Source organism: Trachemys scripta, chromosome 8, assembly GCF_013100865.1.
Source record: "Trachemys scripta elegans isolate TJP31775 chromosome 8, CAS_Tse_1.0, whole genome shotgun sequence".
Taxonomy (NCBI): Eukaryota; Metazoa; Chordata; order Testudines; family Emydidae; genus Trachemys; species Trachemys scripta.
In genome coordinates, this window is record NC_048305.1 from 5,972,757 (window position 1) to 5,984,810 (window position 12,054).

At 55.2% G+C, this 12,054-nt stretch overlaps 1 protein-coding gene across 1 annotated transcript in view; it reads right to left on the minus strand.

Moving 5' to 3' along the window:
- Positions 1-5,672: 5,672 nt before the first annotated feature.
- GM2A (GM2 ganglioside activator) overlaps positions 5,673-12,054 on the minus strand; it is a gene marked incomplete in the record, with an annotated part of 9,872 nt that continues 3,490 nt past the window's right edge. The window contains 3 exon segments of the mRNA XM_034779199.1: positions 5,673-7,591; positions 9,027-9,209; positions 11,995-12,054. Coding sequence (XP_034635090.1) covers positions 7,436-7,591; positions 9,027-9,209; positions 11,995-12,054 — 399 coding nt within the window.

Genomic DNA, 12,054 nt, shown 5'->3' on the forward strand with positions numbered 1-12,054 from the left:
CATTAGCATAATTTCAAATCCAGTCAGTAATGCAGATCGATCGCCCCAGCTCTTGGGCAGATTCATTTCCAAATTCTACCCAGGCCCGCCAAAACAACGGGTGATATTTTTACAAGCAGCATCCTATCCCCTCTCAGAACAGGAGGATGTAAATGACAGCGGCGAGGGAATTGTTGGTGTATGTACTGTGAACAGTAAAGGCAATTGTCAGCCTGGGGATCAAAGAGAAACTCTTCCAACAAAGCAATCGGACTTAATTACACAGCAACCAGCTGCACCACCTACTCTGCATGGCTCATCTAGAAACAAACCATTAGTGGAGCAGGAGCCTGTCATGCTATTGGAGGCTCACGTCAGTGATGTTCTCTATACAAGAAACAACATAGTTATGTTATCTTGCTCTCCAGTCAGCGCTCAGTTCCTCCCTTGAATTTTCCTAGAGTACACGTCGCTGCTCTTCTCTTTTGAAACCCAGGCAGATCCGCCCATCGTAACTTGACATCGACATTTCTGGATTAAAGATTTTACAGTAGCAGGAAGCACAAGTGGTCAATTTCCATGCAATCAGCAAGAAGGAGAACCACTCAGTCAGGGTTTGGAAAAGTACTGAGGGGAGAAAGAGGGTTTCCGTCTCATCCATGCAGAGAACATTCTCAGCTAAAAGCAAAACCCACCAAGTTATTTCCTCATCACTTACAGAGAGGAGAGACAAGAACATTCAGTCCCTCCTCTAACCATGCAGGCAAGTTTACTTAAGAACAGTCCCCCTGAAGTCACTGAGGCTACCAAGTGCATAAAGATAAGCATGTCTAGCCCTTTGAGGTCAGGATTCTACCTCCAGAATTGAAGTGGAGGAGCTATTTCCACCATTATTATGGGTTTTGGCCTTGTCTGGTTTGGACACGAAAGGTTGGGGGGCTGCTATTCCTTTCAAAATTAAGGTGCTGTTCAGACCTCCAGAAAAGACCTTCATAATTTGAGTTTTGTGTCGGATGCCAGGGCTCTTTTCTGTCAGTATTCGTTTACTCTTACTTTCCAGTGCCTGCAGAGATGCCACGCAGCACCAGTGCTCTGAACGCCCCTCCACATTACTCACCCTCCGCAGGCAATCTGCATTTAGCAAACTGCCCTCATGACTCCAGCATGCCCACGTGTGGGTGGGTCTGAGGCATTGACAAGCATTTCCCTATGACTGCTCTGACTGTTAGGGAGTTTGCTTTGCCCCAACCTGACACACACGACCCCACCTCTTATTGCTACACAGCATCTCCAGTCCAGAGGATACTTAGTATCTCCAGTCCAGAGGATACTTAGTGCAACTTCGGCTAAGAGACATTGCCCACTACTTACCCTTGCTCCCCCCCCCCCCCCCCCGCCCCATGCACCATATACATGGATCACCTAGGTGTATGGTCAGCTGTAACTGGCACTACCCAACACAACCTCTATGCTGGGCACATGCCACCTGGTTCACACTTCCCCCAACATAACACCGCCTTGCACAGTACAGCACCCCCCTCAGTCTCATTGCACCCCTGTTTTGCTGCATGTGCCTGCAGTCCCCGATACACCCGCACCCTGGAGGTGGCAACCCCTGGGCTTTAACCCTCCAGTTTACAGACACCTGCTGCCCCCTCCATGCAACTAACACTGCAGCGGGCTCCCGAGGGTGCACTGTCCCCTTGCAGCCCCGGGCTCCAACCCCCGTGCAGGCTCGCGCCCCCCAATCCCCGGGCAGTGCTCCCCCAGGCTCGCGCCCCCCAATCCCCGGACAATGCCCCCCCCCAGGCACGCGCCCCCCATCCCCGGGCAGTGCCCCTCTAGGCACGCGCGCCCCCAATCCCCAGGCAACGCTCCCCCAGGCACGCGCCCCCAAGCCCCGGGCACGCGCCCCCAGCTCAGCGCTCACCGGCAGCTGCCCGGCGATCACCGGCCCCGCCCCTCCATCTTGCTTTTCCGCGTGCCGGTCACCCGACGCCCAGTCACGTGACGCCCGGCTCAGCTGACTCCTCCCGCGGCTCCCTCGCCCGGCGTCTCCAGCCTGCGCGTGCGCAGTAGGGGGGTTGCTGTGCCCCCTGGCGGCCGGAGCTGGCGCTGTGCAAGCCGAGCTAGCAGAGCTAGTCCCAGCCCCGCCAGGGAACCAGGAGCACAGGGGAACCTCTGCTGGGTCCCCTGCCTGGGGGCGCTTGCAGGGGGGCTCCCCGGCATGGCCTGTAACCCAGCCCTCCCTGCAGTCAGTGGGAAAGGCACATGCAGCCTGCTCCCCAGGCCCTGGTGCTGCTGGCCTCCCCACGGCCTCCCCACACCTGCAAGGAACAGCCAGGCCTCAGCCCGTCAGCAGACCGGCTGCCTGGGGCCAGGGTTCATCTCTTTGCAGTTCTGGGTGTTCGCTCGTTGGGGTTTGACAACCTCGAGGCTTCCCCGTTCCAAGCTTTGCCCCACCCCCGGGGGTAGGGGGGATGAGAAGCGTCCTTTGGCAAGGAAAGCTGAGATCCCGCCGGGCGTTGGTGTGACTCCAGGACCTGGCCCCACAGAGTCAAGAGTTGGCAATGCTGCCCTGCCCCCCCGTTGTGGGGAAGAAGATCCGGGTGCAGCATGGAGCCAGAACTCAGCAGGAGGAGACATGCCCACTGACAACATCAGGGATGTGTTTGCAGGAGCCGCAGGTTTAGCGGTGCTGGGCTTATGAATCCTGCGTCAGCCTCTCACATCAATGTGATGCTCTGTCACCCCCGCGCTCACGTGGCTGTAACAAAAGCCACCACTACACTTGGCATGTTTCACTATCAAGGGCTCAGAGAAAGGAGCGTGCACCACCCAAGGGGCTAGAGGGGCAAGCGTGCACCAAGGACACATAACCAAGCTGGGGCCCGTGTCTGGGCAATACCAATGATGGAGTACGGGGAGGAAAGCATGCACGGGGCAGCCTGGCTAATGGTATGTTCTGGGCAATGCCGGTCAGAGCCTGAGTTGCACCAAGCAACACCTGAAGTAATGACCCTGGGGCATGCGTCAGAGCAGGGGCACAGTGGTCTGGGGAAACGTCTAGTGAGAGCAGCTGCTGGGAAATGCTGCCCCGTACGGGGAAGCTGGGGGAGAATTCCTCCAGGCAGTCTGATAAATGCAGATTGCCTGATGCCAAGGGCCCTTCCGAGCCCAGCGGTGTATTAAGAGGGGGATTTTGCACCTCCTTACTGAGATCCTTTGATACAGCCATGTGGGTGCCCAGGACGAGGGAACGTTGCAGGTTCAGCATGAGATGCACTGACAGCAGCATGGGATAGGATGGGTGGGCAAACTTTTTGGCCTGAGAGCCACATCTGGGTATGGAAGTTGTATGGTGTGCCATGAATGCTCACAAATTGGGGGTTAGGGGGCGAGGGCTCCGGCTGGGGGTACGGGTTCTGGGATGGGGCTAGGGATGAGCGGTTGGGGGTTCAGAAGGGTGCTCCAGGCTGGGACCGAGGGGTTCGGCGGGTGGGAGCGGAATCAGGGATGGGGCAGGAGGTTGGGGCATGGGAGGGGATCAGGGGTGCAGGTTCCAGGCAGCGCTTACTTCAAGCAGCTCCCAGAAGCAGCGACACGTCTACCCTCCGGCTCCTACACGGAGGCGCAGCTCTGCGCAGTGCCTATGCGGCCAACAGGCGCTGCAGGTGCAGCGCTTGGGGCAGGGGCAGCGTGCGGAGCCCCCTGGCTGCCCCTATGCATAGGAGCCGGAGGGGGGACATGCCGCTGCTTCCGGGAGCCACGCAGAGTGAGGCAAGGCCCAGACCCCACTTCCTCACTGGAGTGGAGCAAGTCCCGGACCCCGCTCCCTGGTGGGAGCTCACAGGCCAGATTAAAACATCTGGAGGGCCAGATGCGGCCCCGGGCCGTAGTTTGCCCACCCCTGGGATAGGAGCTTAGACCAGCTGGAATCCACTATCACTCGCTCCAGCCAGTGCTGTCAGACCATCAAGGGCATCAAACCAACTCACCCGATTTTCATTTACATTTAAAATAAAGAAAATCACCCGTTCTAATTTTACCGAAGGCCCAAGAACCACTGCCAACCACAGCCCTCTAGTTAAAAAGATTTATTAAGCACTCGTTGTGGCACCAGTACTAATGGCCGCTGCCTCCCAAAAAATGCCCATCAGGCTTCAGCTAAGCAGCAAGGATGCAGGAGTCGGCGAGACGGTTAGTGCTTCTCCACACAGAACAAACCAGAGCAAAACCCACTGGCTGTTAGGACGTCGCTATAAAGCGTAGCAAGTTTAGGAAGCAGAAAGGCCTTTGTCTCTTAAACCTGTCATGGACACACAGACTGTGCAAAACATAGTGATTAGCATTGGGTTAATGCACAATCACACCAGCCCATGGGCTGCGGGTATTCAGTAGTTAAGGCTTATAAAGTGCTTTAAAGATCAGCTCTACACAGCCGCTAAGTAGTAGTATTAGGGTGTCATACCCATGTATCGCAGATGTAATACAGAGCAGGGTGAGCAGTGGCTGTCACACGTGCATGCTCAGAGGGTAGTAATGGAAGTCAGAATACATGGTGATGTACCACAACAGCACAGGACAGGTGTGCACTAATGATGTCATACACACCTGCCTTGCATGAAATACAGGAGAGGGTGTGCAGTGACAGTGTCTTATCCACACAAGTCGACTGTAACAATACAGGGTACAAGGCAGGGATGGCATGGCACATACATGCACCTCGGCTGTAATAGCAGGTGTGCAGTGATGGTGTAAATCTACTCACACCTCAGGTGCGCTAACACAGCGACGGTTGTATATATAAAAACAACGAGGAGTCCGGTGGCACCTTAAACACTAACAGATTTATTTGGGCATAAGCTTTCATGGGTAGAAAAGAAGTGGGTTTTTTACCCACAAAAGTTTATGCCCAAATAAATCTGTTAGTCTTTAAGGTGCCACCTGACTCCTCGTTGTTTTTGTGGATACAGACTAACACGACTACCCCTCTGATGGTTGTACACATACAGCTCCAGTGCAATAATACGGGACGGGGTGTGCAGTGATTGGGTTACGTATTCTCGGGTCAGCTGCACTGAACTGGGTCTGCGGATGCCAGGTCAGCCCTGCATGTGAATTGGGAGGCAGGGACTTACAGCGCTGAAAAAACACCACCCAAGCAATTTGATCCCATACCCATTGAAATCAACAGCAAAGCTCCCATTGACTTAACAGTGCAGAATTGCACCCAAAGCGAACAAATCAACAGCCCATAGTACACCGGATTAGGGTCCTGACTCCCTATTCCCAGGGGCACATCCTGAGTTACAACAATTTATGCCAAACAGAGACTCTGCTCCCTAAAGCCTGTCAAGACTGATGAACCAAGAGTCTGATCAGCACATTTTCGGGTGCCCCATTCCTTTGCTGTAGCTGCTAAATATGCTGGCTGCAAACCTACGAGGTTCTCAACTCATTTGTTCCTCTGCCCAGGACATGGTGGTGTGACCACCTGCCTCACCATGGGTTAGCACCTTTAAGAAATGGTCACTCCAACACTGGGGTCGAGAAGTTCAGAGTCGGGCGATTTTCAGTTGCTTGGACTCCTCATCAGCCAATCAAATTGTTCCTTTGGTTGAAGCCATCACAACCACATCCTTTTTAGAGTCACAGAAGCCCAGAGCAGAATGAGTCATTTGGTCCCCTGGTAGTGAGAATATTAGTACATTGCTTTCTTGGTTTGTTCCTCTTTTCTTTTTTTCATGCAGACATGGGAGAGAGATAATGTCCATACTGTTGAAGATCTGTCTCTCTGGCTGGCAATACCCACCCTCCCGGCTCTCCTTACATTACCATAAGCAATGACTTCTTCGGAATAGATCTGGTCCTGCGTGGTCCCGTTTAGGAAGGTTATTTGTTGTCAGAGAATTCAGTGCTAGCTGTACAGCTCTTCGTGTTGACAGGTTTCCTGCTGCTGTTGCCCAGGTTGACTCAGAAACATAAGAAGTGCCACCCCAAGATAGACCAATGGTCCATCTAGCTCAGTATCCTGTCTCCAGAAGTGGCCAGTAAGAATGAACATGTCAATTCTCAAGTCAAGTGTCGGGGTGCACATTCCTGGAGGGGGCTTGCACCCTCAAAGTATACAAGACGGCACTCCTGACCGGCCACCGACCGCCACATTGCAGAGAGGGGCAGCCAGCTCTAAGCCTCTTTTCCTTTTTCCAACTGATTGTTTAAAAGAATTATTGCTTTCTGTTTTCTTCCTTCAGTTTTGTTTTCTAAAATTCCGTGTGTGCTATTTAAAAAAAAAAAACCCAGACAAACAAAAACAGCCCCACACCATAGCCCACAGATGGCAAAACCCCCTGGGATGGTAGAGGTTAAGTAGGCCACTCAATGGGTGAAATATTGTGAAACCCCATTTTGTTTTACACCAGTCAACTGGAGGGCTACCAGGCCCTCCCATTGTTACTGACTGGACGGGGGGAGAAGGGAGCATTAAGCAACATGAAAAATGCAATTTCATTATATATGTGGGAAAATAATCAAACTAGACCCCCCCCCCTTAAGGCTGGTTTGTGATACGACTCTCTCAAGGCGAGAGTGCGCATAGGGGACATTCTGGCCTGGAACGGAGCTCCGGAAAGTTGGAGCCACCACTAGGATATGACGGAAAGAGTCAGCATTAGACCCGAGCCAGCAGTTTAACCTGATATTTCCTAGGATCAGAGAAGTCAGGGGCAGAAGAGACCCATACAGCCATCCAGCACATAGCGCTGCAGTGTGGGGCGTTCCCCAGCAAAGCGCAGCTGGGACTCAAACAGAAACTGCGATGGGAAGTTCTGTTTAGTGCTGTGTGCCTCCCTGTGGGCCTGATCCCTCCGGGGGGGGTGTTTTCTATTAACTTCAGGGAATCTGCCGAAAGCTGGCATGGTAAATGGTGCGCAGCCGACCAGGACCGGGAGAGGGACGCTGCTCTACAGAACAGCATGAACAGGGGTGGAGGGAAGGGTCTAAGCCCCACTGGGAAAGGCAACAAGTGGGGCTGCAATTGTAGGGACTGCGACGAAGACTCTCTCAAGTCTCCTCGCTAGGAGCCGGAGCCCTTGGAAAGGCTCCCATTGACTTCAAGAGGCTTTGAATCAGGATCAGGAGGGACCCAACCAGAGAGGGCCCCGCTGGCATTTGCCAGCCTTGCCCACCTCTAAGTCCACCCTGCACAGAAGACAAAGGCCTCTCCCCGCCATCCCCCCTCCATTGGCCATTTTTTTCTGAGAGGGAGAAGGGCGAATAGAGGTAGGAAAGGACAAGCAGCAGCTTTGTGAGGGCAGGCGGCGGCAAGAGGCAGCGGAAGGAGGAAGAGAGCTGCCAACCGGCTCCGGTGTGCGTCTCTGCCAGCGGGAAGAGAAAGGAAACGTGGCAGTCTGCAGCGGGGGCTGGGCTTGTGGTCGGGCAGGGCTGGCCAGCCTCACTCGGAGTGGAGGGACAAGGCCATCTTGACACAGGCGAGCTGCTTGGCACCATTGCTCAGGACAACCTGGATGCGGTAGTCGCCATTAGTCAGCCAGGAGGGCAACTGTATGACGGGCAAGTAGAACTCAGTGGATGGCAGGGAATAGGAGCCCTGAGGAGGGAAACAGATGCCAAGATGTTAGCACACAGCAGCTCCCGCCTCACCCCACCACCGGCCTCTCCTGCCCCAAGGTACAAGCCCACTGAGGGGTGACCCCACCAAGCTTTCGGATTCTACCCCCATCTGCTCCCTGCCCTGCACCTCTTGGGGAATCTCAGACATTATCAAGATGAACAAAACAAGCATGTTCGAATATCCATAACTACTGATCACTAATTACTTCCCCACCCTGCAGCCCACTGCCTGGTGATTTCCAGGTCAGCCTCTCTGCTTGGTTCAGAGATCTCAGCACCTGTGAGTTTCTGCCTGTATTCCCCTATGTTCCTGGGCCGCATTTCCACTGTCCAGGCTAGCTCAGTACGACTGGCTCTGGCAGTGTCTGGAAGGTGACTTTCTCCATTCTAGCCAGCTTCACCACTGCAGGCAAGTTACTCCCTGCCCCTGATCTGGGAGACTTTCCCAGGCCAGAGCGAGTCCAGCTGCCTTTGGGGCAGTGTTTCCCAGCAATGTTACAAACAGCCCCCAGGTGGCAGCAGTGATCAAAGCGAGCTGACACCCGATCAAAACCGTCTGGAACCATCCTTCGGCCAGTCGAAGCGCAAGAAGATCCCAGTGATCACGCAGAGACTGAGCCCCTCCTCAGGGACTCCCTCGCTCCCAGCCTAGCCCACAACTCCGGGGGCCTTCCTGCGCTGCTGACCCACAACGGCTGCAGAATGCCCCCAGGGATGGGGAGGCAAAGCCCAGACCTCCCTGGGGTGGGCCTGCTGGACCCAGACTCTGCCTGATTCCCCACCGCCTTGCACCATGTGTGCAAAGCGGGTGCTTCGGATTGGGTCAGAACAGGTCCATCTAGTTCAGGACCCTGTCTCCACCAACAGCCAGTTCCTCTGACCTGACCCCCGGGCTGTAAGGCAATGGAGAATCCAGCCAACAGACATGGTGCCCTCTAACTCCCCCTTGTCTCAGCTGCCGATTTCTATCCTCTCTCCTCCCAGTACTTTGGGTGGAGGGATAGCTCAGTGGTTTGAGCATTGGCCTGCTAAACCCAGGGTTATGAGTTCAATCCTTGAGGGGGCTACTTAGGGATCTGGAGCAAAATCAGTACTTGGTCCTGCTAGTGAAGGCAGGGGGCTGGACTTGATGACCTTTCAAGGTCCCTTCCAGTTCTAGGAGATAGGATATCTCCATTCATTTATTTTTATTGACTCGCAAAGCCCCTTCCCCAGCACACAGATAGCTGACTGAGAGGGCACAGGGAGAGGAGGGCTGCCATGCTGAACAGGGGTCCTGGACTTAGAGGGTGTGACCACACTGCCTTTTCCATGTCACTATGTGACCGGACGCTCCCTGTTGGCTCGTGGCTACACGGGAAGCAGGGAGTCCTGACAAGGAACATGCGGAAAATGGCTGGCTTAGCGCTTACCTGTTTGAAGGGGCAGTGACAGGGGATACCGTAGCTGAGCAGGGGCTCAGGGCATGGTGATCCGGGGGGGATGACGTTGTCCAGCATTCCGCAAAGGCCATCGTACGTGCAGCTCCCGACCTGGTCCACACAGGGGATCTTTATCCATATGTCAACTATCTTCTTTTCCACGGTAAACACCGCCTGGGACAAAGGGTTGCACACATCACGTACCAGAGAATCCCAGCTGGTACGGTCTCCCCTCCACCCTTCTCCTGCTCCCGGAAGCCTTCCTCTGTAACCTTGCCATACACCAGCTTTCCTGACCAATTGGCCCATGGCCCGTCTTGGTTTCTCTTGGTGGTTTTAGATTGTAAGCTCTTCCAGGCTGGAAAAGCACCTTCCTAAACTGAAGGCACTGGGACTACTCCAGATGGACAGATCAGAAACCAGCCCTATGTCTGCAAAGTGCTGAGTTCTTAGGGCACAATGCAAGATATTTTTAGGAACAAAAACACCTGGGGAAACCTTCACCAGGCCGTAGGTTTCCTATTCAGAACAGCTCAATGGAGACCCATCCTCTTTAATTCTGGTCCCGAAAAAACACATGACTCTACCCAGATTTGAAACCCTCACTATCTCTCTGTGGCGCCCCTAACACAGCGGGAGGCGGGACTTCCAAGCATTACCACAACACAAACATGAAATAACAGCGATGGGAACAGCAGTAAAGGCTGCGAAGTCTTGCCCTTGGAGATGCCGGCACAGCTCCCGCCGAACTCCAGGGCAGAATTTGACCCGCTCTGATTCTTTGGCATGAGCAGCAGCGTGATAAACCACCCCAAGGAGCAGCAGAAAGTCAATCCAGAGCCACATTCCACTAAATAAAGGAAGCGGAACAGAAATGTATTGGTCTGGGCAGCAATTCCTGTTTCGCCTGGCTGGGTGTTTGGCTCTGGTGCAGCTGCCCGGCTGAGGGACAGGAAGCACTTGAGAGGCAGGGGTGAAAGGCGGGCTAGTTCTTCTATAACTTCTGCAATCACAGCTGTGTCCTTGAGTCAGCCCCGGTTTCTTCCTGCCCTGAATCCCAGCAGCCATCTCTCTGCCTGCTGCAGCCAGGACAGGTCACGCCCTGCGTCCTCGGTTAGGCCAGAGGTAGTTGGGCGTGCCAGGCTAGCAAAGGGGAATTCCACTGGCTCAGCCCAGCGCTGGCAGTGACCTTGCCCAGATGTAAAGAGCAGGGGAGAATCAGGCCTGCTATCACTCGCTACGCACACGCTTGGGAAATAACAACATCACCCCGTCAGCACTGGCTCTGCAGGCGGGGCTGCCTGCTGGTTAACACCCTGCATCAGAGTCCTGCCCCTGCAGATCAGGGCCCAGGGCAGAGCGGGTGTAACTGCCCCCATCTGGCCAAGCCCTCGCCCGCCACACTGACACGAAGAAGGGCAGGCCGGGGCTCGCAGTGTCACTGATGGGAAGGGAGCCCTGTAGCAAGGCCTGCCTCCCCCTGCCGCCCACACCATCACATGATCCAGCTCGCACGGCGGGGGAACTTGGTGAACCAGAGCCACCAGCAGCCCTTCTGCTTTCAGCGAGGCTCAGGAACAGCTGAGCCGGCTGCTGCAGCCTTCGCCATAGCCCTCCCGCCCCCTCCAAGGGGCACACGCCCTGCAATGCCCACCCCTCAGCCGTGTTTGCAGCCTGGGCGGTGCGGGTCACTAATCTCTGAAGGCCAGACCCTCTGCCGGGGGTCCCAGGAAGGCATGTGGGCTCAGGAGGGCTCCAGCCCCCCAGCTGCAGCAGGTGCTGTGCACGTGTGGAGGAGTTTTAAGGAAGGGATTCTGTTAGTTATCGGCGTCTCCGCAATCAGGAGCCTAGTCTGGCATTTGGGGGGGGGTAATGGGTCTGCTCCCCCTGGCCGGCGTTCTGGGGAGGGGGGTCACCTGGTAGAGAGGCATCTCCCACCTGCCCCTCTGCATCTCCTGGTGTCCTATCCCTCCCCCCCTTCCTCTTCTCTCGTTTCAATTTCCAATGAAGGTTTCCCCTTTTCTCTTCCCCTCCTTCTGACCTTAATCTGACTCCTGCACTCAGAGTCTCCGATTTCTCTGCCCACCAGCATCCCCCTTCTCATTGCTTCTGTGTTCCCTCCTTCCTCTCACTCCCTCCCCCTGTGTTTCCTCATTCTCTGAACACCTCTTTGTGGCCTTTAGCTCAGTGAAATCATTCCCCACCTGGGCGAGGAAAGATCAAGGAAACGGCCCCCGTTGGAGCTCGCCACATCTAAAACTCTCGGCCTTATTCTCAACGGTGCTGAGCGCTCAGCAGGTCCCACTGGCTTCGCTGGATCTGCGGGTGCCCAGGATTTGCCAATCAGGCCGTGGAAGTTTCGGTGCCCGCCTTCCTCAGACTTGGCTGCGTTCCCTCAGAGCCTCATTCATCACCCCAGCCTAACACAGACGCCGCCAGGTTGCTCCAGGGAGCGGGAGGTGGGAGCAGCTTGGAGCTTACCCAGTTCCACTTCGCAGGCCGGGCCCACGGGGCCAGGAGAGGGGGTGGGAAGTCACAAGGGAGTGACTACACACCAATCAATGGGCTGCTTTAACTTTCCTGAAGGGAGGGGAATAGCTACTGTGGTACGAGCACCTTGCTGCCCATATAACTGCATCCGTCCTAGGGGTTGCACTGACCCGTTTCAGTGAAAAGTTGCCGCCCAACAGCCAGACCGTGCACAGACCAACCCAGAATAAGAAACTCTGGGCCCTGGAAACCGACTGCAGCAGTGGAAGGTCTGGGGCTGGAAACACGCCCCAGGTCTAGCAATCCCCGTTTATTCACACCTGTTGGGCATTTCAGAGAATCGAAAGGCCGCCGGGGCCAGGTGCTGTGGTGGCTTTGGGCACATTCTTTCCCAGCACTCCACAGCACGTTAATGGGCAGATCCTGTGTCTGAAGAGGCCTCTCTGGCGGGCTTGCCTGTTTCACATACCTTCAGAGGGGAGCCGATGTCAACTTCACTGGAAACCGCCACGCTGACTTTCAGGTTCCC